This window comes from Peromyscus californicus, unplaced genomic scaffold, assembly GCF_007827085.1.
Source record: "Peromyscus californicus insignis strain IS unplaced genomic scaffold, ASM782708v3 Scaffold_7__1_contigs__length_154581171, whole genome shotgun sequence".
Lineage (NCBI taxonomy): Eukaryota > Metazoa > Chordata > Mammalia > Rodentia > Cricetidae > Peromyscus > Peromyscus californicus.
Window position 1 is genome coordinate 114329994 of NW_026294595.1, and position 24917 is coordinate 114354910.

At 41.0% G+C, this 24917-nt stretch overlaps 1 protein-coding gene across 1 annotated transcript in view; it reads left to right on the forward strand.

Annotated features, from left to right (window-relative positions):
• Positions 1–22204, forward strand: part of Sptlc3 (serine palmitoyltransferase long chain base subunit 3) — a 113749-nt gene extending 91545 nt beyond the window's left edge. The window contains exons 10-12 of the mRNA XM_052724293.1: positions 7567–7702; positions 13736–13865; positions 18009–22204. Coding sequence (XP_052580253.1) covers positions 7567–7702; positions 13736–13865; positions 18009–18155 — 413 coding nt within the window. The 3' untranslated portion in view covers positions 18156–22204. The remainder of the gene's footprint in view (positions 1–7566; positions 7703–13735; positions 13866–18008) is intronic.
• The last annotated feature ends 2713 nt before the right edge of the window (positions 22205–24917 follow it).

Below are 24917 nucleotides of genomic sequence, written 5' to 3' on the forward strand. Positions count from 1 at the left end.
ACATCTGTAAAGGATTCCAACACATCACTCCCTGGTTCCTCGTTAATGTGCGGGAGATGACCTTTCTCATCCTGCTTGGTGAGTTAAATCCCTCTGAGTGTTTGAGTAGCTTTGTAGTAGTAGCTCCTCAGAGCCCTTGAGATCAGGCCATGCAGATAGCTGCTCAGCCTGACGTCCAGCCTGCCCCTCTGTGTACATTCCCCGGGGCCATGGCTGAGCAGACTAAAGAGCCCCTGGCACATGTGTATGTAGCTATAAAACATGCCGTAACCTTGGAATCCTAACATCAAAAGGGAGAGCTCCGCTGCCTTATAAAAATGTGTGCTTCTCTAAGCAAACCACTCCAAATGCTGCTGTCTCCACCCCACTGGGAAGCCTGTCACTGCTAATGCGGTTCTTACGATTCTCACCACTCATAGCCTCTTGATCTTCCCTGAGATCTCTCTGCCCCTGAGTGTCTTGGAAACAAAATGTCCTGTCTGGTGTCCAGTACTTAAAAATAACAGACACTGGGTTCCTGCTGCCACATGGAAACTTTACTGCCAGGTCTGCTCAAAACCCCCCACTCTGGGTCATACCAGGGAAGCCGGCAGGGGAATGCCAGGGACTAAGAAAGGGAAGAGGCTTACACTACTGTAGGCATTCTCTAATGTCAATTTGATTTTCCACGGGTTAATTTTTCTGAAATACCAACTGCTTAAATGGTGAGAAATGTTTTACAGAAAGATACTTTCCATCTTTGGAGACAAGGACCTCATTTTTCAAGTAACACTGCCCAAGCTGGAATGTTAGATTGCCCAGTCAGTATTCTGACAGTAGTGGTGTGCTAAATAATTTAGGCGGGGGTAAGCAGTGTGTATTCCCGCATGCCCATTTTTAAGCATGAGAAATGATAGAATAAGTCACCCGTTGGCATCTGGGTGTGTGTATGTTCCTCTGTTAGAAACTGAGAGTGGCACTGTGTTGGCCCAGGAGACCATCAAACCATCTCGTGTTTCTCCATCCTAGAAAGGGAAATGCCTGCCCACCCACCCCACTCCACCTCTGTGCATACCAATGGTTTGGTGGGGAGGAAATTTTCCTCCTTTAAGACAGGTCACTTTGCCGGGCGGCGGTGGCACACGCCTTTAATCTCAGCACTTGGGAGGCAGAGCCAAGTGGATCTCTGTGAGTTCAAGGCCAGCCTAGTCTAGAGAGCAAGATCCAGGACAGGCACCAAAACTATATGGAGAAATCCTGTCTCAAAAAAAAAAAAAAAAAAAAAAAAAAAAACTAAGGCGGGGGGGGGGGGGGGGGGAACAGGTCAATTTGGCAGTTTGCACCATCCATAATTCCTTCTGGTCCTCTGGGAGACTGAGTGGTCCTAAGCATATTTCTGGAAACACTGCAAACCGTTGTTTTTATTAGGGAACTGCAAAGCTTTGTAGTAAGTGGCTTTGCGTTTTATTTGTTTGCCTTCCTCTGCCCCCAGCTGTTTTTGTTTTAACAGCATCGGAGGGAAGGTTTAAAAGTATTCGTGGCCTCTGTTAACCCAGCTCATCTCTCAAGCGGGTATGGCTGGAAGTCTGAAAGGAGGGGATGGCAGCACGCACGTAGCTCATTTGCAGGCATGGGTTCAACCCTAACCCTGTCTACCCTCCAAAAGGAGTGAGACAGATGACGGGGCTGATCCCAAGTTGAGTGAGCACCTTGCATCAGGTAACTGCCAGGAAAGCAGGTTACCCCCACAAAAGGAACCGGAGATTCAGTAACTACCTAGATATAATATCAAATAAGAGGTGGATGTCTAGCCTCCATTTTTATTTTCAAATACAGTCATAGAATATAGCTCAGTCAGCGAATAGTCAGGTACCTACCACAAGCATGCATAGCTTTATGGGTGAACTGCAATAGTGCCAGCTTCTGAGAGACCCTAGCCTCCTTATGAAAATCAAAATTCATCCCCAGTCCCATCCCCAGAGTCCATGATTCAGTGGGTCTTGGGTGCAGCCTGACTGAGCATGTGATTCTTCGGCCAAGATGACACCAAAGCTGCTGAAAACTGTGGAAAATGAGAAATAACTCTCAAGTACGTCCTGGATGCCAGGAGTGGTACTGATCAGGTCTCCTGTCTCACGCTCTTCCTTTCTCCCCATCTTCCTGAGATAAGCTTATTTTTATCTTGCAGAAAACAGTGAGGCTCTTTTTAAAGACTAAAGTTGTCCAGGTTCAGCTTGGTGGTATTCTATTGCACTTAACTCCAAAGACTATTCTTTTCCCTCACAACACTCAGCCCAGAGTTTTTAGCAAAACGAACAACTCCGTAAATTCTCTAGAAGCCTGTGTTAGAATCATCTCATTTATTTCTTTAGCTGACTAGGACCTTCTCTGTCTTTGGAATATGTGGCAGAAGGGTATGAACCTCTGTAATTAGCGACTTTACACCTTTCCAACAGGATCTGGCTGCAGTGCCCAGTCTCCAGAATGCCTGGGTGCTGTCTCAACAGCAACCATTCCTATGCACAAGGGCCCTGCCAAATATTTCTTCTGCTTTTACCAAGCCCTCTTCAAGCATGGATCTCAAAGCACACCATAATTAGTACAATCACCCACATCCTGTCTAGATGAGCAGCGTTTTATATGTACAAATTCCCCCTTTGCCCCCGGGCCCTTCAGGAGAATGCAAATGTTTCCAACTTTAAAGAGTGAAGAACAGAGTAATTGAAAGGAGCTGTATCTTGGCCAGCACCAAAGACCTCCAAGGCATTTATAGTTGACCTATATGAGGACACATGGTGACGACGAAGGGTGCCGTGATGGCTTATCATGTGCTAATAACTGGTTCAAAGATAAGAAAGACAGGACAAGAATGAAGCATCCAGTTCTTACAAATCACATAACCTCAGAACCAAAATTCTGATCTGCTTTTATTAAGTTTTCGAACGTTCTAGAAGTAGGGAAGTGGTGGCACTAGCTAACAATCCAGTTACTTGAGTTAATCAAGGAAGAGAAGACAGACGGGGCCAATTAAGTAGCCGGGCTGTCCAATGATAGATGAGTCATTATAGGTAAGTGCAAAGATAATGCCACTGGGAAAAGCAATTTAAATCATTTGTGAACTTCCAGACCAGGAAATCCTCCTAGTCTTTGAGGGGGAACATTTAGGAATCATCAGGCTGGGCCTGATGAAGTCATCTGTTCATCGTGCAGCTAACAATCAACAAAAGAGCTGAGCACACAAGGGGACAGCCCATATGGAATACATTTGGGTGGCTGGGATACGTATCCATGCCTTCTTTACAATCACCTTTATAACACGTCTTACGGCCCCTTCTAGCCCTTGGACTCATTCTCTCCACTCTATGCTCTTATCTCCCTAAACATGGAGTTTCAACGTAAGGGTAAAATTTTAACGCAAACATCGTCCTTCATAATTTCTGGTTTTATATTTCAAATAGGCTATTCCATGTACACGGACAAGTTTCCAAGAGACATTTCCACATGTTATAAAACAATTCTTTTTTAAATGACTTAAGAGGCTGTGTCTACACAGTAGAATTTATATAGACGGCCCTGCATATTTTCAGATCCCCTACAACTGACAAATCTAGAATTGGAGAACCGAAAAATCATTTTTATTATTGTTCCTTTTGGTTTTTGAAGGATGAGTGAGTGTGGGGGAGAAAGATGTACACATGAAAGTAAACCATTTTTGCAATCCCTATTTCTTTCAATCCAGTGGCCATCCAAGAATACCAGAATAAAGGTTGTTATCAGTGATTGCCATGTTGAAAAATCCCAGGAATATTATAGTTTTGCATCTCATGCATTTGTTCTCTTTCTCCTTCTCTCTCTCTTTCTCCTTTTTCTTCTTGTCTTCCTCTCCTCCTCCTCCTCCTCCTCCTCCTCCTTCTCCTTCTCCTTCTCCTTCTCCTCCTTCTTCTTCTTCTTTCTTTTAATTTCACCCTCATCACAACTGAAATGTTGGATTCTTCAATCCCTGTACACTCATCTGTCCTACTTTAGGCAATCTTCCCTTACTCGGGCTCACACTCAATAAAAACTCACTTAGGTCTCTACCACCCTGCTACGCTATCCAGGATCACACCATTACATTGTTTCTCTAACTTGCTGCTCTTCTCTGCTGATTTTCTACCTAATAACTTACTCACACTTCAGATCCCAGTCTGGTCATCACTGGAGCCAGGCTGCCTTGTACTTGCTCTAGTCTCCCCAGGGTGAACTGTGCTAACACCACATAACCCTTCCTTCATGATAGTCATTAGAGTTGTGGGTGTATCTAAATCTATGTCATCTATATCTATCTTATATGATAACTTGATGTCACACCTACCTTCCCACTGACTGTAAGCCTTTTCTGGTTTTGCATCTTCTCCCCTCATTGGTGTCAATTGAACTTGGTCTATTTTTCACAGCTTCTCTCTTAACCAATGGTTCACGCTATCTCATGGACTCTGCTAACAACTTTTCTCCCCTTTCTTCTAACCTTGTTCTATCAGCCATTAGTTTTAAGTTTTTCATATCTAAACTCTACTAGCAAGAAGATATGGTTGGCTTAATTAGTATTTATCATCTCTTTGTAAAAGCTCCTGTGACGGAGTACCTCATGATTCCCTCACTAATATTCAAATGAACTTCCTTAGGTGAAGGGAAACTTTACCCACTATCTGTGGCCAGGATGAGGGAACAGATATTTTCTCTATCATAATCTGCTTACCAGAAACTAAAAATTTGGGAAAGGATCTTCCTTGAGGACTGGAGTTAGATAAGGAGCAATAACAGGAAAGAAGTAGGGAGCCAGGTGGTGGTGGCGCACACCTTTAATCCCAGCACTCTGGAGGCAGAGACAGTCAGATTTCTGTGAGTTCAAGGCCAGCCTGGTCTACAGAGTGAGTTCCTGGACAACCAGGGCTGTTACACAAAGAAACTCTGTCTCAAAAAAATAAAAAGCAACAAGAAGCATGAACCAGTGAAACATTTAACATCCCACTTCTTGGTTCTACTCAACATAATCTTCATTCCTCTGCATGTACAGCTGGCTCAACTAGGCAATGAATGTTAAGTCCCTTTAGAACTAATCAGCAAAGAAAATTTATGAAAGAAGGTCTGATGTGTCTGGGAAATGTCTGATCCTATTACTCAACATACCAGAAGGCTAGATAAGCAAATGACTTCAGGAGGACAGTCTGCTGGTCCACTTTACTCTTATGTACATATCTACAGGCCCCACAGCCAGAGTAAAGGGGCTTCACAAGGTCTTCCTTTTATCAGACTTTGGACTCTAATCCTTGATATCTGTCCAACTTCTTACAGCATGAGGCCTTCAACCTCTCCACTTGCTCTACTACAAAAAAAATGGGCATAATTATGATCAGTTGCAATTGTAGAGATTAGAATTTTTATTAAAAATTAGAAAATATAGCCACCATATATTCATTATCTAGACAGAACACTATACTGTAGAGGTTAACAGAGTAAATTCTAAACCCCAATTTCCTGGGCTAAATTCTAGCTTAAATAGTTACAAATTATATAAACTTAAAGTAAGTACTTGTTTTCCCTCATGTATTTCATAAGATTACAGTACCTACCTTGATATGGTCATCATAAAGTAATAACAAATAAGTTAGTAAATGGTACCTGCTTATAGCTGTGATGACATTACATATATATGGGCTATAATCATTGCTGCTGCTGCTGTATTTTTAATATTTATTTATTGAATTCTCTGTGTGTCTCTCTCTGTACCTTTCTCTCTCTCTCTCTTTCTCTCTCTCTCTCTCTCTCTCTCTCTCTCTCTCTCTCTGTGTCTCTCTCTCTCTCTCTCTCTCTCTCTCTCTCTCTCGCTGTGTGTGTGTGTGTGTGTGTGTGTGTGTGTCTGTGTATATGTTCAAGCATGTGATAAAAGGACAACACTCAGGAGTTATTTCCTGCCACCTTGTGGGATCCAGGGATCGAGCTAAGGCCATCAGACTTGTGCCTATAACCACTGAGAAATCTCATCAACACTCTATTCATGCTATTTATTGAAACTGTTATATCCTTTAGTCCGTCTGAACAAAGTAGTGGCCACCTGTCACTCAGGAAACATTTGTTCATAGGTAGCAGAAAATATTATTTACTGGTTCACACAACAGAAAGTCCAAATGATGTTCTAGCCTAGCCATGGCTAGATGCAAGGGTTTCACTTAAGACCCTCACTATCTTGTGCCTTGGATTTTACCTGAGTCAATAACATTCTTGGTAGGACACCTCAATGTGTTGACAAAGATCTAGCTTCCCATTCTTTCACCTCTTCAGTGGATCTGAGACTAAGACAGATATTTCCAAATTCTCTTCCATCATTGAATCAACAATCATAAGGATAGACTATTCCAGTTGTCCCAGTCATTGCAGTAAAGGTGAAAAGTACCAAGTTCACTCAAACATCATTATCTACAGGAGGAAAAAATGTTGAACAAAAGATGCCCCACAGCTCAACCATTTTCCAAGGACCAAGATGACCATAACTAACATGTTCCCTGAAGTTTTCACTTTCGTTCTCTGGCAAGTTATAAACACCCACAAGTAATATTCAAAATGTTGGATAACTTTTAATGCATGACCTCAGTCCAATTTAAATGAGCACCTGACCAATCAGGATAGAAGTCAGCTAGAGACAGCCACAACTACAGTGCATTTTGGCTGAATAGCAACCCTCTGCCAAATGCTAACACTGAGTTAACATTTAGAACACCTAGAATACTGAACCCTATTCATTCTCATTGAGCAAACCCCGCTACCTCTGCCTTACTTGTTCACCTATACCCACTAAAAGGAAGGACTGGTGTAAGCAGATTTCTTCGGAACTTTTTCTTCTCTTTAATTCTCTTTGTCATCTTATGAATGTGACCACAGGACTGAGGCACATGCTTTGGACAGAGGATGATCTTTGAACTGAACTAAAGCATCAGTATCTTTGACATGGACACACTTGTTTTGCCTGACCTGTTTTAAACAAAAGCTGTCTTTCATTTCTGGCTGAGAGAAGCAGACTCCCCCCCCCCCCCCCCCCCCCCCCGTCTACTGCTACCAAATGAAGCTAGCCCCATCCTTGCTCCATGGCATGCTACTTCTTTAAACTGAAGTTATGTGAATTTTCCTTTGATTGGAGACTTAGTCTAGGAATTTAATGGGCTGGTTCAATTTAGATAAATAATGCTACCAACAACTGATGTGTGTGTGTGTGTGTGTGTACGTGTGTGTGTGTGTGTACGTGCGTGCGTGCGCGCACATACCTTTCTTATTATACTCCCTTCTCCTGAGTTAGTGATTTAAACACTTGGCATGGAATATATACACAAGAGGTATCTGCTCCCACTGGTCCTGCAGCTTGCTTGCATCATTAAGCACAGCCTTTTCCCATTTTGTCTCCCAGGCACAACACAGTACTTGTGTCTGATCATCCTATTTCCAACTCTTCCTGGCTGATAGGCGAACCTACAGAAAATGTTTGCCAGGTCAACCTGACCTTTACTTTCCTCTTCCATATGGGGATTGAAGGGTGCCATGCCTGTCTCCTTTCAGGTCTGCAGAGAATACAGCAACTTACAAAAAACATAAAATACTTCCGACAGCGGCTGACAGAAATGGGATTCATCATCTATGGCAATGACTACTCTCCCATTATCCCTGTGCTCCTGTACATGCCTGCTAAAGTATCGTGAGTATCCAGTGACCCTCAGAATCATGCCAATGCCCAGTGTGTCATGACTGAGATGGTATATTTGACACCATGAAGTTTTTCTGTGCATGAATTAGATTATGTGCTTGGAGGGATTCTTGAGTTCTGACCTCAGACATCCAGCTTCTCAGAAGTCACCTGCCAGCATCTTCAGGACTTTTTGATGTAACTTCCAGAAAAAGTGACAGATGCTGAGGCCCACCTCTCTACACCATTTTCAAGCTCTGGAAATTTTGGGGAAATGATTTATGTCAATTGTAAAAAGGTGGTCTTGATACTCCTTCTGACCCAAGACTATCCCTTTAAAACATAACCCCAGTACTGGAGCTTTCTGTTTGACCCACCACCCATCTGAACAGATAGATAATTTATTAAAAAAAAAAAACATTAAAAGAAGTTGGAGCCTAGACTGTTGAGAACTCATCCAGAGTAGAAGAGAGTCATAAGTTCTCAAAGAGGAATTCTCAAAATTCCTCTAAACATATCCTTATGTCATTTTGCCACAGCCAAATATCAAGCAATTGAAACACACACTTGAGTGAGTTATTTAGTAGGCTACACCATCAGCATTCCATGCCAAGTGTTTAAATCACAAATGTAGGTCAAAGTAACAATGCACCGAGTGTCCAAGGAGAAAGAATGCAACACCATTCTGCTCAGTGTAATGATGGGGGTGGTGTGGGGGGGGAATGACAGTGGAGATTGTACAGATCCACTGATCTAGACCCTCTACCTTCTAATTTTTGAGGTCACAAAAAGACACATGTACTTATTCAGAATGACTGGGTATATAGAATGTTCTCTAAGATTTCAAATTTAGAGCATGTCTACCTAATATTTTATCATTAGCTCAAAAGAAGGCACCCAATATAAGCTTGTTGAGGTTCACAATGCATGGCAGTGGGGCGAGAGCAGTAAGGAGTATGCAGGAAGATAGTGACCAGAATTAGAATCTCAACAAGTTAAAACAGTGACTAATCCAATAAGGAGCCCATTCACAGTAAAAAGAGAATTTTTTAATTAAATTTGTTTTTACACGGATACATAAAATATAAAAATTATGCAAATTAATAGGGTATCATATAATATATATATATACATGAATATATACATATATCTGAATATACTTATATAGTGTTTAAATCAGGGGAAATGTCTATTTCCACAAACATTTATCATTTCCTCATGGTGAAAATATTCAAAAACTTTCTTTGAGCTTTTAGAATATATAGTATGTCATTGTTACACACAGTTACTCAACAGTGTACTAATATTCCCAAATTTCAAATGCATTTCAAATTTACTAATACGATATACTTCATGTAACCGTTATTCTTAATGTTGTAGTAAAGATTTCAGAATAAGAGTTTCGGCTCATCTTCTTTCTTGAAGAATCTTGGACAAGCAAGCCAGCCTTCTAAAGACGAGTTTTTATGTTGTATGAAATAACATAAAATAGTGCCCACTTCCTAAGGTTAAATAAATAAAGGGCAGGGGAACTAATACAGTGATAGAATATTTGCCCATCACACACAAAACCCTGGTCCCAATCTCCAGCACTGAAGAAAAAGAAAATAAAAGGGATCTGAGGCATCTGGAATGATGCTTTTCATGTAAGAGTTAGTCAGGATTTGCTGCTTTAATAACTTTAATTGCATTTATAGAGCTTAACATAGCTCTTGATGTAGTGTAAGCATCCTGACATGACTGGCCATTATTATTACTACTCTCTTATGCTGTCCTCATTAGTGTTTCAACTGAACACAAAGTTAAGTTGCCATGGTTGCATGGCTCCCCAAAATAATCATCGCAGTTAATGAAAGCAGAGCTCCTAGAAAAGTACCGAATAACCTGCTGCTCTGCATTAATGACACTATCTTGGGCCCTAGATTCTGGTTCCCTGCATCTTAAGATTGTTCTTCAGAAGAAGCTAATGTTGCTGATGCTGGTGATGTTCTAAATAAGGCCTTTTGACCTTTTTGAACACTCACCATGGATGAGGCCCTTGATTCCAGTTTATAAATGTGGTTATGAGACGAACAAAGGTCAAAGGTCAGATTACCTTCTTAGGTTCACCCACATTGTAATCAGCAAGCTGAGATTTCAATGCCATTTTCTTCTGCCCATGAACTGAAGCTCTGAATCCTGCAGCACAGCCTTCCAAGCTTTGGTCTACATCTCATTAAAGCCACACAGGGTGTGGGTTGAACAGGTTTTTGTTGTTGTTGTTTTGCTAGAAATCTTTTTTTCTTTAACAAATATTTTTATTCATTTTACATACCAACCACAGATCCCCCTCTTATCCCTCCTCTTGCTCTGCCCGCCCCCAGCCTTCCCCTCCTCAACCTACCCTGCCCCATGACCTCCTCCAAAAGGGTAAGAGCTCCCATGGGGAGTCAGCAAAGCCTGATACATTCTGTTGAGGCAGGACCAAGCACCTCCCCCCTGTACCATGGCTGAGCAAGGCATCCCACCATAGGCAACAGGCTCCAGAAAGCCAGCTCATGCACCAGGGATAGATCCTGATCTCACTGCCAGGGGCCCTTCATCCAGACCAAGCTACACAACTGTCTCCCATATGTAGGGGGCCTAGTCCAGTCCCATCCAGGTTCCACAGCTATCGGTCTAAAGTTCATGAGTTCATAGGAGCTTGGTTCAGTTGTCTCTGTAGATTTCTCCATCATGTTCTTGGTCCCCCTTGCTCATAGAATCCCTCTTCCCTCTCTTTGACTGGACTTCTGGAGTTTGGCCTGGTGCTTGGCTGTGGATCTCTGTATCTGCTTCCATCAGTTACTGGATGAAGGCTCTATGATGACAGGGTATTCACCAATCTGATTACCGGGGTAGGCCAGTTCAGGTACCCTCTCCACTATTGCTAGTAGTCTAACCTGGGGTTGTCCTTGTGGATTCCTGGGAATTTCTCTAGCACCGGGTTTCTCCCTTACCCCATAATGTCTCCCTCTATTAAGATACCTCTTTCCTTGCTCTCCCACTCAGTCCCTCCCCCAGCTCTACCGTCCTGTTCCCTCATGTTCTCATCCCCCATCCTCTCCCCTCTATTGCCCCCTCCATGGGTTTAACAATCTTGAACACTGTCTTTGACAATTCAAAATGCATCAGCCACTATGACAGAAAGATGCCTATTTAGGTTATCTAAGGAAACCCAGAGCAGGTGACATAGAAAAGATAACGGCATGTATTTGTGGTGACAGTTATTTGCAGGATTTGTTTGCCTGCCTGGCTTTGTTTCCTTCTATGTTGTTTCTTCCACTGAAGGGTTATATATGAAGAAGCTTTTGATATAGAGAGTAAATTGTATCAGCCGCTATGAAAGCACACTTTTTGTCATTTTCACACTTAAAACTTTTGATGTTAGGGGCTGAAGAAACACAGTACAGTTGGTAAAATGTCTCCCAGATCCCCAGCACCCATGTGAAAGCACAAGGTGCACATCTGTAATCATAACAGTCAGATCCTTGGGACTTTTTGGCCAGTCAGCATAGCCAAACTGATGAGCTCCCGGTCCAGTGAGGGACTCCTTCCAAATAATACTTAAAACGAAGAAGTAATGAAGTTGAGAGGGAATGGGCAGGATTTGGGAGAAGTTGGAGGAGGGAGTGCAGGGTGGAAATAGTGTAAATACAGTAAATACTTACTATGAAATTGTCAAAAACCATAATAAAATAAAGGGAAGGCAGCTGACATCCACCCCTGCCTCCACATGCATGTACACACACGTATGCATACCCACATGCACACACAAACACAAAGTAAAATTTTAAAAAAATTAGATCTTTGATATTCTTAAAAATTGAGATTTCTTCCTATTTCTACCTATATGAGATCAAAAATTAATCTCAAGCTAGGTGTAAGTTAAAATACAGTACAACAGCTCTATCATCTGTAGTGCTCAGCACAATATAATTTCAGCCATAAAATGTACAAATAAGGCTGACAAGATGGCTGAGCAGGTAAAGGCACCTGCTGCCAAGCCTGGCAACCTGAGTGCAATCCCTGGAATCCCCGTGGTGAAAGAAGACAATTAACTCTAAAAAGATGTCCTCTGACCTCCACACATGTGCCATGGCACACATGCCTGCTCATATACAAACACAAAACATAAATAGGTGTAGCACTTACAGCATACATTTAAAGAATATGTTACACTATCTGGTGGTGCAAGGTTTATACTTCCCCTGCATTGTCCTTTTCATGCACTTGGGAGATTTTGGTACACAAGATGTCATAGTGCTACATCCAGTGCAGTGGTAATGCTTATTATCATCATTATCATTATTATTGCTTCACATACTTAGTTCTAGCCTGCAGCAGCTCTAAAATGCTTTGGGGGTTACATACCCAGAGGCTCATTATATAAAATACAATCATCTATAGTCACTGCAGTAGTCTAAGTTTTAAATTCAGAAATTTTCCAGGGAGGCCCCAGATTTTCGTAATGAACCAACAGTCATACATTTTGCTCAACATTCTTTGGCAAAACTCACTTCCGTCGGTACAAAGGGAAACATATTGACAGTGAAATGGTCTTCTGGGAACCCTGAAAACTGGCCTGAGCTCATGTGTCAGGTGGTTTGTAGTTAGCAATAAAAGCACTTGACTTGTTTCTCAGACAATTCTGTGCTCTCATCCTGTGCAGTGCCGTGGGCAGCCTTCCATAGGGTGATCAAGAAGGCAGAAAGAACAGCCCCTGTTTTCAAACTTTCTCAGCTAGAAAGTTTGCCGCCTTGTAACCTTCTCAGTAGAAATCAAAGGGGGAAAAGAGAGCCTTGCCCAAGCCAGGGGGCCAGAAGGGTTGTGTGTTCAGTAGGTTTCACAGTCTCACTGCTTTGTTTGATAGCAGGCATTCTGCACGAGGCAACCAAAAGGCAGACAGCTAAATAACAAGATGGATGATGGAAGAATGGGTGGACAGTCTGGTTCAGTCAATTTTTTCCTGGATTATGACTAGAAAGTTTCTATGCTGCTGTCAGCTTCCAGCCTAACATAATATAGCAGCAAGTTCTTAATGCTAAGAACAGACCGGAGGCCTTGACTTCCCTGTGAGCAGATCCACTCAGCAATTAAGATTTCCTGCAGAGATCAACAAAGCCCAAAGAGAAAGAGAACTCACTTGGGGGTATTTGCCTTTTTAATCTGACTTTGACTCTCAGAACAGGTGATTTTTGGACTTTGAGCTTAATATTCTGGGATCATTACTGAGATTAACTTTGGAACAAATGAAAAACAGAAGGATTAAGAGAAGGGAGAGCTTATAAAGGTTTCCCTGTCTCAAGAGCTTTGTAGTTAGTCTGATGACTTACATCCTACAGGCTGCAACTGCCCTTGAGGGTCTCTTACCTCCCTGCTCACCTCTTATCTGGTTCCCCTCAAAGTCAGGCAAGAAGTTATTCCTCTTGTGCATACCTGTGTGTATTCACTCATAAATATATTTTTTTAATGAGGAGACCCTTGCCATTACTTACTTCTCATTTGAGGTAACTGTAATCTTCACTCCTGGAGTTTGGATTCTGCAAGCCCTCAAATCCTGCTCTTCAAATTATAGTCACTAAGTCTCCCTTCTTGAAATGTCCACAGTTAATGCTGCAGTTCGTTTTTTAAAAACATATATGTTTACATATAATAAATAGTATTTCTCTTGTCATTGTATCATACTAGCTGTTTGATTTCTAGTCTAGGAACTCTGCAGATCAAGGAGTTCTTATCAGTGCAGACTTCTTTAATCAGCATCACAGACATCAGCATTCTCTGCTGGATATCAAAGGCTCCATACTGACAACTATCTAACCAGTGTGTCAGGTTCCATAAAAGCACACACTCAGCTATGAGGAACAGCAAACAATTTTCTGTTTCATGGTCCGGTCCATTGTGTGGGAGAAAATTTAATCATCCTTTCCTTTATATCATTTTAAAAAGAAGTCCACTAACCATATTCTTTTTTTCAGCAGGATGATTCTAACATCTCTCTGTTAACTTTTTTTTTCTTTCCCTAAGTGCTTTTGGAAGGTATTTGCTTAAGAAAAAAATCGGGGTGGTGGTTGTTGGATTTCCAGCCACTGCCCTAGCAGAAGGTCGGGCTCGGTTCTGCCTTTCATCATCACATACTAAGGAGGTATTAGATGAAGTGAGTATCCATCTACCAACAGAATCACTATTTCTGGTACCCTGGATTCTGAGCAAGTACTTATATTGAGCCATCTTGGGGTTCTCTAGGGTGGCTTAGAAAAAGAAAAGTAATGACAAATGAAACTCACTGCTAAACTTTTAAAAAGCAAATGACTATGGTATGTCAACAATATCTAACAGCACGCTCAAATCAATGGATAGAAAAAAAAATCCATTTACTGAAGATTTGATTAAAGACAGAATTTTGGTTTCTTAGAAAAGACTGATATCAATGAATTTTTATAAACACTGATATGTATATATCATATACAAAACCTGGAACAAAAAGATTACATAATATTGACAAACTAAATTAATAACAAAATAATGATAATTACAGAAAGAATAAATTAATCATGAGAAGAAAATAGGGAACAATATGGGAACATAAAAATGTGGGTGAATTATTATAGTGGTGAATATTCACAAAGAAAGCGACTTTTAAGATGGGCCTTCTTAAGTAATAATTATGGAGCAACATTTAGTCATTCTGACCATTAAAGCAACATGATCAGTCACTGTGAAATAAGTGTGACAAGTGGGTTAGAGAGGAAAGAACCTGGAGAAAGGGAGATGAAGTCATTTGAAATAAAATAAAACTTGACAGGAGTTCCAATGGTGGTGGAAACAGCAATAATGGAAATGAATCTATGAACACACACTACGAATGCATTAATTGCCAAGATTTGACAAATGGTTAGAGGTAGGGGATGCCTGAGCAGAGAAGACCAAAGGTAATTCTCTAGATCTCTAGGCTTGCTGAGCAGAAGGATGAAGGTAAAGCAGGAAATGAGAGAAGACATAGAGTAAGAGTCAGATCACCTTCAATGAGAGTGGAGGAATAAGGTGAATTCTGTACTATACATTAAGCGCAGGGGCCTATGGACCATTGATGAAAGTGAAAATGAATTCTAGAGCTCAGAAAACATTGCAAGCCTAGAGCTACCGCAGTTTGTGCAACTCAGGGGATGATAAAGTCAAGGATGAAAAGTCTAATTGTTGAGAAACAAGCAAGAGAGGCCAGGCCAAACCCCAGTGGAGCACATATATCCTGAGACATGGAATTGCAGATGGGAAATAGGTGGGAATTTAGGTAGAGATAAAACTGCCAGGAAGGATGTGGAATACTATACTGTTAAGTACACTAAACACCAGTTTCCAGAAAAAAGGACCGAAAAGTCACCTAAACACAAGAAAGTTCAAATAGGGTAAGAGATGAGAAGAAACTGTTGAATCAGCAATTCCTGGGAGCTCAGTTTTCCTTAGAGTGTGCGGTTTTACGGGAATGCAGGGAACAGAAATGAAAGCATAATGGATGAAAAGCTGAAGAGTACCATTTGAGGTTGAGTTACACTCTAGAGAGAGAAATGGGGGGGCTGGGAGAGAAGAGAGAGAAAGATGGGGGAGGAGGGGAGAGACAGAATGGGAGGAGCGAGAAACAAAGAGACTGAAGGGGAAATGATGAGAGACAGAGACAGACAGGCAGACGGACAGGCACAGATGGGAAGGAGAGGAAAGAGAGAAAGACAGAGATAGAGAGACAGAAGAGGGAGGAGAGGAGAGGGAGAGAAACAGAGGGGAAAGATAAGAAGAGAGGACAGAGAGAATGGAGAGGAGGAAGGGAAGAGAGTGGAGGAAAGCTTATGCCTGTTTACACAAGAAAGTCAGAAGATTGTAATGAAGAAATCTTACAGAAACCAAGAAGAAGATATGAACAGTTGAGTAAGCTCCAAAAGGTGACAGGAATGGGATGTATAACAGAGATAACTTCTTTATTTCTTGTGGTCTAAACAGCATTAAGACCTCAAGTATAAGCAACTCTGTAGTAATAAGACCCTGGTCTCCCTTTTACAAATTCTTCATTGCTATGAAACACCTGACATGCTAGGAGCACTGATAGATCAACTTGACAGTTATTTCTGAGCTCACACACCCATTTCAATGTAAACGTGTGAGCAGTGATTTAATATTACATAAAGTGAGACTCGAACCTATTGACTAGTGAGGGGTCTAAGGTGGCAACTGGACATGTACACTCATAGAATATAAGCAATATTAAACAAAAGCAGTCAGAGGGTTGGGGAGATGGTGAAGTGGGTAAAGTGCTTGCTATCTGCAAGCATGAGGACCTGAGTGTGAATTCACCCACATGAAAAGCTGGGTGTGGTAGCACGTGTGCCTCTAATCCCAGCACTGGAGAAGCAGAGATCGGCGCAGCCCTGGAGCTTGTTGACTTGGTGAACTTCAGGTTCAGTCAGAGACCCTGCCTCAAAAATTGAAGTGGAAAACAATACACAAAGTATTGGCCTGGCCTATGCCTAGTCTCCATGCACAGGCACGTGTATGCCTTGAATGTGTGTACTACATACACAAGAACACACATACATAGGCAAAACACCTACAAAGGAAAAGAGAGGGAGAGGGAGTCATTCAGAGACCAGGTTGGGGACAGAAAAGACACAGGCTAGTATGACATCTTTCTTTTCCGGCTCCTTTGTGACAGCTCTAGCTTTCCTTCATCATTTTACTCCCCAGATAAAGATGATAAATATACAACCAGCCAGTGGCTTCTTGCTAATACCCAAGGCAGAATTTATGTCTGCTTCCTTAAAATTACCTCTAGTGTAAACCCACTGCGGTAAGAATTCCCTCCCTTCTAACCCCTGTCCCAGAATGTTCATACTCTTCCATACTTCAGCAAGAACTTTAATATAAAACTGAAATATGTGTGGTCTAGATTATTTGTAAGTCTAAGTTGTGTTATTCCATGGAGTGTAGACATGGGTTTTGTTTTGGTTTTTGTTTTGTTTTGTTTTGATTTTTGTTTTGTTTTATAAGACCAGGTTTCTCTGTGTAGTTTTGGTACCTGTCCTGGATCTCGCTCTGTAGACCAGGCTGGCCTCAAACTCACAGAGATTCGCTTGGCTCTGCCTCCCAAGTACTGGGATTAAAGGCGTGCACCACCACCCACCCAGCTCAGAAATGGGTATTTTAAAATTGAGTGTTGGGAGTAAGTTTTGAGAGGATTGAAGATGCAGCTATTAGCTCCTGAAGTGTTCTGTTTTGTTGTTTTACTCTATTATGAAGACATGTATTTTGCAACCCTATTATTTTCTTCTATGAGGTTATATGCAAGTCTTAAAATAAATAAATAAATAAATAAATAAATAAATAAAGGGTTAGGCAGGTCAGATATCTAAGTTCCTCTCCTCACACTTCTAAAATAAAACATTTACAATGCTGAGTTGTGGGAGACTCGCTCCCACTTTTTCCCCAGGGTACTCTTGAGGAGAGAGGGATGAGAAATATTTAGATAGAAAGATAGAGGGGAGAGAAACTGACAGACACACAGGATAACCTCCGGAGGGCCTGAGTCAACATCCACCAGCCCCTTCTGTCTCTTCTAAAGGGCATTTTATAGGAATGCCAAGGGGTAGGGCAAAAGACCTCCCCCTAGCTCAGCCAAGTGCAGACCCTTCCAATCACCTGCTAACCATGCACGTGGTCAAGCCATCTCTTAATGCAGCCCTGCTGGGTAAAACAAGCTCAGATCTTACTGGGAAACCTCTGTGGGCCTCCACATTGAGTTAAAGCATTAAATAAAAGAATTACCATCCAATATTTCTCTAGCATGCTTAGGGAGATTGTCAGTTTGTAAAGTGCTTCCACGAGGACCTGAGTTGAGTTCCCAGAACCCACTTAAAAAAAGCTTGGAGTAGTAGCATGTGCTTGTAATACCAACACTGGGGAGGCAGGGGGGAAAAATTCCTGAGACTCATTTATCAGCAAGCTCAGACTAGCAAGAAGCCCTGTCTCAATAAACAAGATGGATGACTCCTGAAGAATGACAGCCAAGCTTGTCCTCTGACAATCGCATACATGTGTACACACATGCACATACGCCTGTACACATACATGTACCCACACAGACAAATTGATTAATTAAAGTTCTTCTAGGACTTACAAGCCAAACCTAATGACATGGATCTTTGCTGGCAAAACATTACTATGGGTCTCTGGGAAGCTAGCCATTAACCTAGGCTCTGCACAGTAGGCCATTTTGGAGTTTAAAGATAACTTATGGAAGAGCATCTCATTGCAGGTTTTGGAAGTCGTTGATAAACTCGGTGATCTCCTGAATGTGAAATACTTCCCACTCAAGAAGTCAGGACGCCCTGCACTCTCCAATGAGAAGAGTTTTGACAGTGAAGCAAGCTTTGATGAGATGAGCGTTGAACCTGAAACATAAGTTTCCTGGCATAATGAATGGAACATAAAGACTGCCAGAAGACTTCCTTCCTCCTTTGTCTCACAAGTAATATAGCGGTATTTTACCCTTTCCTCGGGACAATTTTATTTTCCAAACCAGCTTAATTGAGTGAGGGAAATAGTCATTTCTTTAGTGTCTCTAGCCCACTGCTACAAAATCAAAACATACATAAAACTCTAGATTTACATTTTCCCTCTTCTTGGCTGGAAATACACAAATGCACACTTTTCTTGGAGTATTTTTTAATGGCAAGGAGCTTGTATTTTAGCTGCTACTCTCCAGGTTTTGAGTCAGACCCTTTCAAGGGCTCCAACCCAATGAAAGGATTTTGATTTTCAACTGGATAATCTTACTGTGTGTTCAAGTATGCCATCTGCACATATGAGAAAAAAGGGACAGAGAGGAGCTGAGTCTCTTGCTCAACCCATACCAATACCGGGAACAATTTGTATGTATCGTGGGAAGTTCCAGGAAGGACGGAAGGCAATGTTGCGTCTCCTGTTTGCCACATGTCAACTTTATCCAAGGACAGGTATCAAAAGACATAGTTAATGATTGGGAGAGAATGCGAAACTGGCCAGTGGTGACCAGAGGTGTCCTTGATGCCGATCTCCTTTTTCCCTTGGTGCTCTCCTACACCTTTGTTGCTAAGCTTTTGGGGACTGGGAAGTTCATGGCTCTTGTCTTCTAGAGAGGAAGAAGGAAATCAAGCACAAGTCAGTTTTGGACCCAGACTAAAACCGTAATATTAAAACAATTCAACTGATGCTGGTGCCATGCAGAGTGAGCTGAGCACGTTTGGCCTTAATAAGTTCCCATTTTTCTATTGAATTCTGAGTGAAACTCAATTTTAAAAAATTTCCCAAGTTACACCAGAAGAATGAACTGGTTCAACAAGGTATTTAAAAATGAATTCTCTGTCTCTTCCAAGGCTATGTATTTGTAGATACAGGTCCAGTAAACAACATCCTCCATGGCACATCTACTCAGATTTGGTGAGAAGCAGTATTACACACTTTTGTGCATCTATGATTCATCCCTCTCATAACACACAAAACGACACAAGCATCTCTGAAAAATTAGTCCTCTGCTAATTGGTTCTAGTTGGTATGGAAAAAGCCAGTGGAAAACCTTATCTTTAACAAGCTCCCAGATGGTGCCCAGACTTGGAAACTCCAAAGAGCAGTGGTGACCTTTTAGCCAAGCTTCTGTAACAGTTCGAATGAGTTACAGAACATTCCACTCCATCAAATGACACTGTAAACAAATCACTTCAAAAGAGCTTTGGCTCTGTGTGACACAGATGGGCTCAAGCTTTCATGCTGTGTACAGAGACAGAAATTCAACCTGCAACACCAATGCTGGATGGGGCAACACTGATGCTCAAAGAGCGTTCGAAAAGAAAGTGATACCCATGCAAAACTTTTTAAAAAGTATAGTCCCCTGGTGGATTATAATTTTTTTAGTGGATCTCTTGGGGTTAGAGAGATGACTCAGCAGCCGAGAGCACTTACTGCTCTTCCAGACAGAACCTGAGTTCAGTTCCCAGCACCCAGGTTGGGCTGTTCATAACCACCTGTATCTCCAGCTCTGGGGCATCTGATGCCTGTGGCTTCTGTGGGCACCAGGACTCACATGGGCATATCCACACTCTGACCCACACACATACACATAGTTAAAATATAATAAAAAATCAATCCTTTAAAAAAGTGGTTCCCAGTTAGAAAGTGCCTCATAAGTGGTAAAAAGCTATAGGAATGCTGTGATGAAGAGGAAAAGAAATGGGTACTATGTGTGAAGCTGCCCATCTGAAGACTGACCTGATAACTAGTCCAACTCTTCTGAGTGAACTGGTGCAGCATTACTTCTGCAGAGAACACACATATCATATAGATGCATAAAGCAAGGAAGATATGTATGTCTTTTCTTTTTAATATGTGCATTCAATGAAGTTGTTCTTAATAAATCACTGAACAAAATGTAGAATACCTGGAGTTCAAAACAGGAAATAGGCAGTAAAGAGGGCAGAGAGAGATCTACGCTTGCATCCTAACAGGAAGCATCCCCCTTCTTCTCTAGTTCTGTCTGTTATCATCATCTATGGTGTCACACCTGCCCTAAAATTTTAAACCACCAGAAGGATAGGTATCTTCCTGATTAACAATGCTCATGCTTATTACTTGCATGGAAGAATTTGTGTTCTGTTCATCATGGAGAAGTTACTTTCCTACCCAGCTTGCAGAGCAAGCTTTCTTCCTTTTCATTAAGATCTGAGGGTCCTGGAGCAACTTGTTACCTTCGCATACACATATGAAAAGACTTACTTTTGTCAGAGTCTACAGTGAATATACACTTAGGAAAAGAACTGTAATTCCAGTACAATGCTTCCTGAGTGAGGAGAGACTCTGACTCCTTTGAGTGGCAGTATGAGTATATATAAAATAGAAAGTTGTGAATTGCAAGAAATACTGATTTTTATAAGAAAAAAAGTCCTCTAAGTTAACTAAGACTGATTTCAATTTGGTAGTAACTACTGAGTTTCATTAATCAGAGTTTGGATCTGTTGGGATCAAGGACTCTCTGAATTATAGTGTTTTACATCCCAACCATCTTATGTGCATGGTACCCATATACACACATCCGTTTGCATGGACACTTTTACTCTTCTTTGAAAAAGAAGAAGAGAATCAACAGCTAGATGAATATCTGACTGAATGACTGAGAGATAGATGTTCTAGAAATCAGCTTTTGGGGAAGCAGAAGCTGAAGGTTCCAAACTGATATTTGTAAGGAAGAAAATTTTGTATAATGAAGGAATGACAATCTTATGGCATGACAGTGTCATGGATACTTAGCTTTACTGCCTTTCAACATGTTTCAGTTTGAGAGAGACCATAGGCTTCAGAATTTATTTAGGAAGCGTGTTAACACGACAAACCATGTGATTCACACCAGACCACCACTGGATCTGATCCCAGTGGTTCCCAGGATAATACATTTTAACAAGTCTCCCCAGGTAATTCCAACGTATGCCAGAATTTGTAAACCATTATTAGAGCTTTTGGTAGACCAATTGGCTCCTATAACATAGCAGGGGACTTTTCTGATTCTTTGTTGATGTCTAAGGGTGTTTATACTAGTAAACTGAAATGAATTTAGTCCACGCTTCTCCTTTCCTTCTCAATGGGCCATTTTCTAAGAAATGTCTGTCTCTACAAAAAATAGACCCAACATTGAAAAGATCTTCACAAGATGCCCTTTTTTCCTGTATATTAGATTCCTACTTTTAATATTCTCCTCCCCTCTCTCCATAACTTTAAAAAGAAAAGTTCAACCTTTGACTATTATCTACTTCAGTAGAGTGTCATTCTTGCCAGGTCCTCATACACAGGACACCTCTCTACATCTTGTTTCACAAGTAACAGATATATAAAATTCTAGCTCTTACCTTAAAAATCTAAGTTCTGATGAATACTTGAACTATCTTAAATATACACTTTGATTTATAACAATAATAATTTGAAAGATAGTAACAATGTATTTGTGTTCTATTCTTTTCTAATACCATACCCAGTTGTGGAGTGTTTTGTAAATCAGGAAGAGAGTATTTCTCTGCTTTGGGGAGATAACTCATTAGTAATGTATTTCCTATGCAAACATGAAGATCTAGATGAGCTTGATCCCCAACACTTACATAAAAAGCCAAGCATGGTGGTATAAGCTTGCAATCCTAGCTCTGGGAAGGCAAAAACAAGTAGATTCCTACCTAGTCTTATCAAGGTCCCAAGGAGAGACCCTCTCTCTAAAAATAAAGTGAATGGCTCCTGAAGAATAACATTCAAGGTTGACCTTTAGTCTAAACACACACACACACACACACACACACACACACACACACACACATACACACACACACGAAGGGACTATTTCTAGGCAATTGTTGTAGTATATTATTTTGTGGCATTGTAAAATACAGTATATAGGGTGTGAATATGTTTATGTTTCACTGAAACATTTGAGATGACCAGTTCACTTCATTCTGCCTGCAAAATGTTACTTTAATAAACAAATCATTAAAATTGACACTGTCAAAATCATAAATGGTTTTGTGTTGATGTGATTTAAGTCACTCTGGGAGGAAAAGATGGGTAGATACTTGCGTCTAGGAATTTCACTAGAGGTAATCGGTGGAGGTAGCTATAGCAAGAGAGACATATAATTTCATGAGAACCATTTGTGCATGGATCCTTCCAGATCCTTCAGTGACATCACAATGGGAGCTTGAAATTGGCCATAGTGGGAAACCTGACACCACAGAAATGAGTAAACACTACAAATCACGGGTTGGGAGGTCTGACTTTTCTTTTTTATTATTATTATTAAGAAAAATTTTAATTCATTTTACATACCAACCACAGATCCCCCTCTCTTCCATCCTCCCACCCTCCTAGCCCTCCCCCCTCAACCCATCCCCCATTCCCTCCACCAACAAGGTAAGGTCTCCCATGGGGAGTCAGCAGAGCCTGGTACATTCAGCTGAGGCAGGTCCAAGCCCCTCCCCCTGCATCTGGCTTTTCAAACTTTAGCAGCAGACCACTAAAACCAGACACTGTGATGTAATTAATGTACAATAGTGCAATCATTATATATTAATGAGAAAATGTACAGTTAGATTGTCCGGTACCACTAACTCAAACTGAAGGAACAAAGCTAGCCTCCAATCAACCAAACAAAGCTCCCAGAAGAGGTGTAGGGCAAGGCATTAGCACAAGCAAGACACTTATGTTCAGTTGGAGATGATTCCTGTGGCCTATCATTTAAGATTCATTGCTAAGAGAGCCACTTAAAATTTATAATGGAAAAAATAACAGAGTAGAATAGGATAGCATGATGAATCCAACACACCTATCATCATGCTCTAAGCATTGTCACTTCGTGACCAGGCTTTTCATCCTCCCCTTCACTCTTTCTCTCATTAGATTACTTTAAAGTGAACCCTGGAAATCATTTCATTTCATGACTAAGTATTTCCTGGAGTCTTTTGAAAAGGCAGTGATGTCTTAATTTGTTCCTCCTTTCAACCTCATTAAAATACAACTCTTTGGAATAACATCAGCATTAAAATGAATCAAACAGGAACCCTTGCTGTCTCTATCTCCTTAGCTTAGCTGTGAATTCTATGGTTCAAAACTAAGACTACATTCTGAAGGAGGTTTATAACATCCTGAGAGCTAATAAGCCAATTATCTTTAGACACTGTGCTAAGCACTCCTACACACAGAGTCTCCTGGGAATTGTTGCATAAATTTACAGAGATTTCTTAGGAGGCAACAGAATTCAGCATTCATTCACAGAGCAGAAAGAGGAGTTCTAAGACTCTGGTAGTGCTTTCTTAGGCACGTGTCCTCTTCCTTACTAAAGCAATTTTCTTTAAGGGTTATTTCAGTTAATCTTTGTAAAGGTAACTCAATCAAAAATAAGAGAACAAGTCAAACCAGTCTACTTGTTGGAAAAAGCTGACGCCTATGCCAGTTCGGGATTAAGAGAAGACTTGTGACTCTAATTCTCCTTGCAGCCTTTGGTCCAAATGAGGAGCTGAAAGCCAAAATTTGCAAGTCAACTGCACCAAAACCTTATCATAGAAATAAATCAGTAAAATACCTAACAGAAGGTCAGAATAGATGGAAAAGAGGATTTTTTTTTTTCCTGCAGCATGAAACAGTACTGCCTTTTATTCAGGCCAGATGCTAATTTTTATATCAAAAATATTGATTGAAGGGACTAGTGATTTTGGCTCTCACCCAAGTTTATTCAGGATCTTTCTTAATTAGGTTTGGGTCGGCTGCAATGCCCATGGCCAAGGGTAAGTCTGGCTCCAATCACCACATTGTGCTCTCTACTTCATCACGGGCCAAGGACTAAGGCAAGGAAATTGCAGCTTCTTTGTTTCTACAGCCCAAAAGTTTGTTTTTTTCCAGATTTGAAGCATGCATGGAGAAAATTTGTAAGGAAGACCAAAAGGAGCAGAGTGGCGATGGCTTAACTGTGGTGAGATCAGTCTACCCTGGCCCTTCCCTGGGATCCCAAGTGGGAATAAAGGTGGGTGGATGAAAACAAATGGGTGGCAACATAAGGTCACAGAAAAGATCTTGGCATCCTGTAAATGAAAATTTTTCAATAAGCTTAAGTAGTCAATCAGTCACTGAGGTTTTATTTTTAAGGATAAAATAATTGCTTGTACAACAATGCATGATTCCCCTATAACATGTCTATTTTGTAAATAATTGCAGGTGTCATGCTCCTATTTTTATAGTGTCAATACCAATTTCACATAATTTATACATCTTTTTTTAAATGTCACATACATAAAACATCAGTAAATCACAGTCACAAATTATAGACACCTATAACAGTGAATTTTCTACTATGTGTAAAGCAGTATGTTGATGTTTAAAAAACATATATATTCAAATAGTTATGAAGAATTTTTAACTAGAAAAAAGTTCTTAAGTAAATCTTCAAAATAAAAACTTGTAAAAGATTTTATTAAAAAGGCAATTTTAGGCCGGGCGGTGGTGGCGCACGCCTTTAATCCCAGCACTCGGGAGGCAGAGCCAGGCGGATCTCTGTGAGTTCGAGGCCAGCCTGGGCTACCAAGTGAGTTCCAGGACAGGCGCAAAGCTACACAGAGAAACCCTGTCTTGAAAAACCAAAAAAAAAAAAAAAAAAAAAGACAATTTT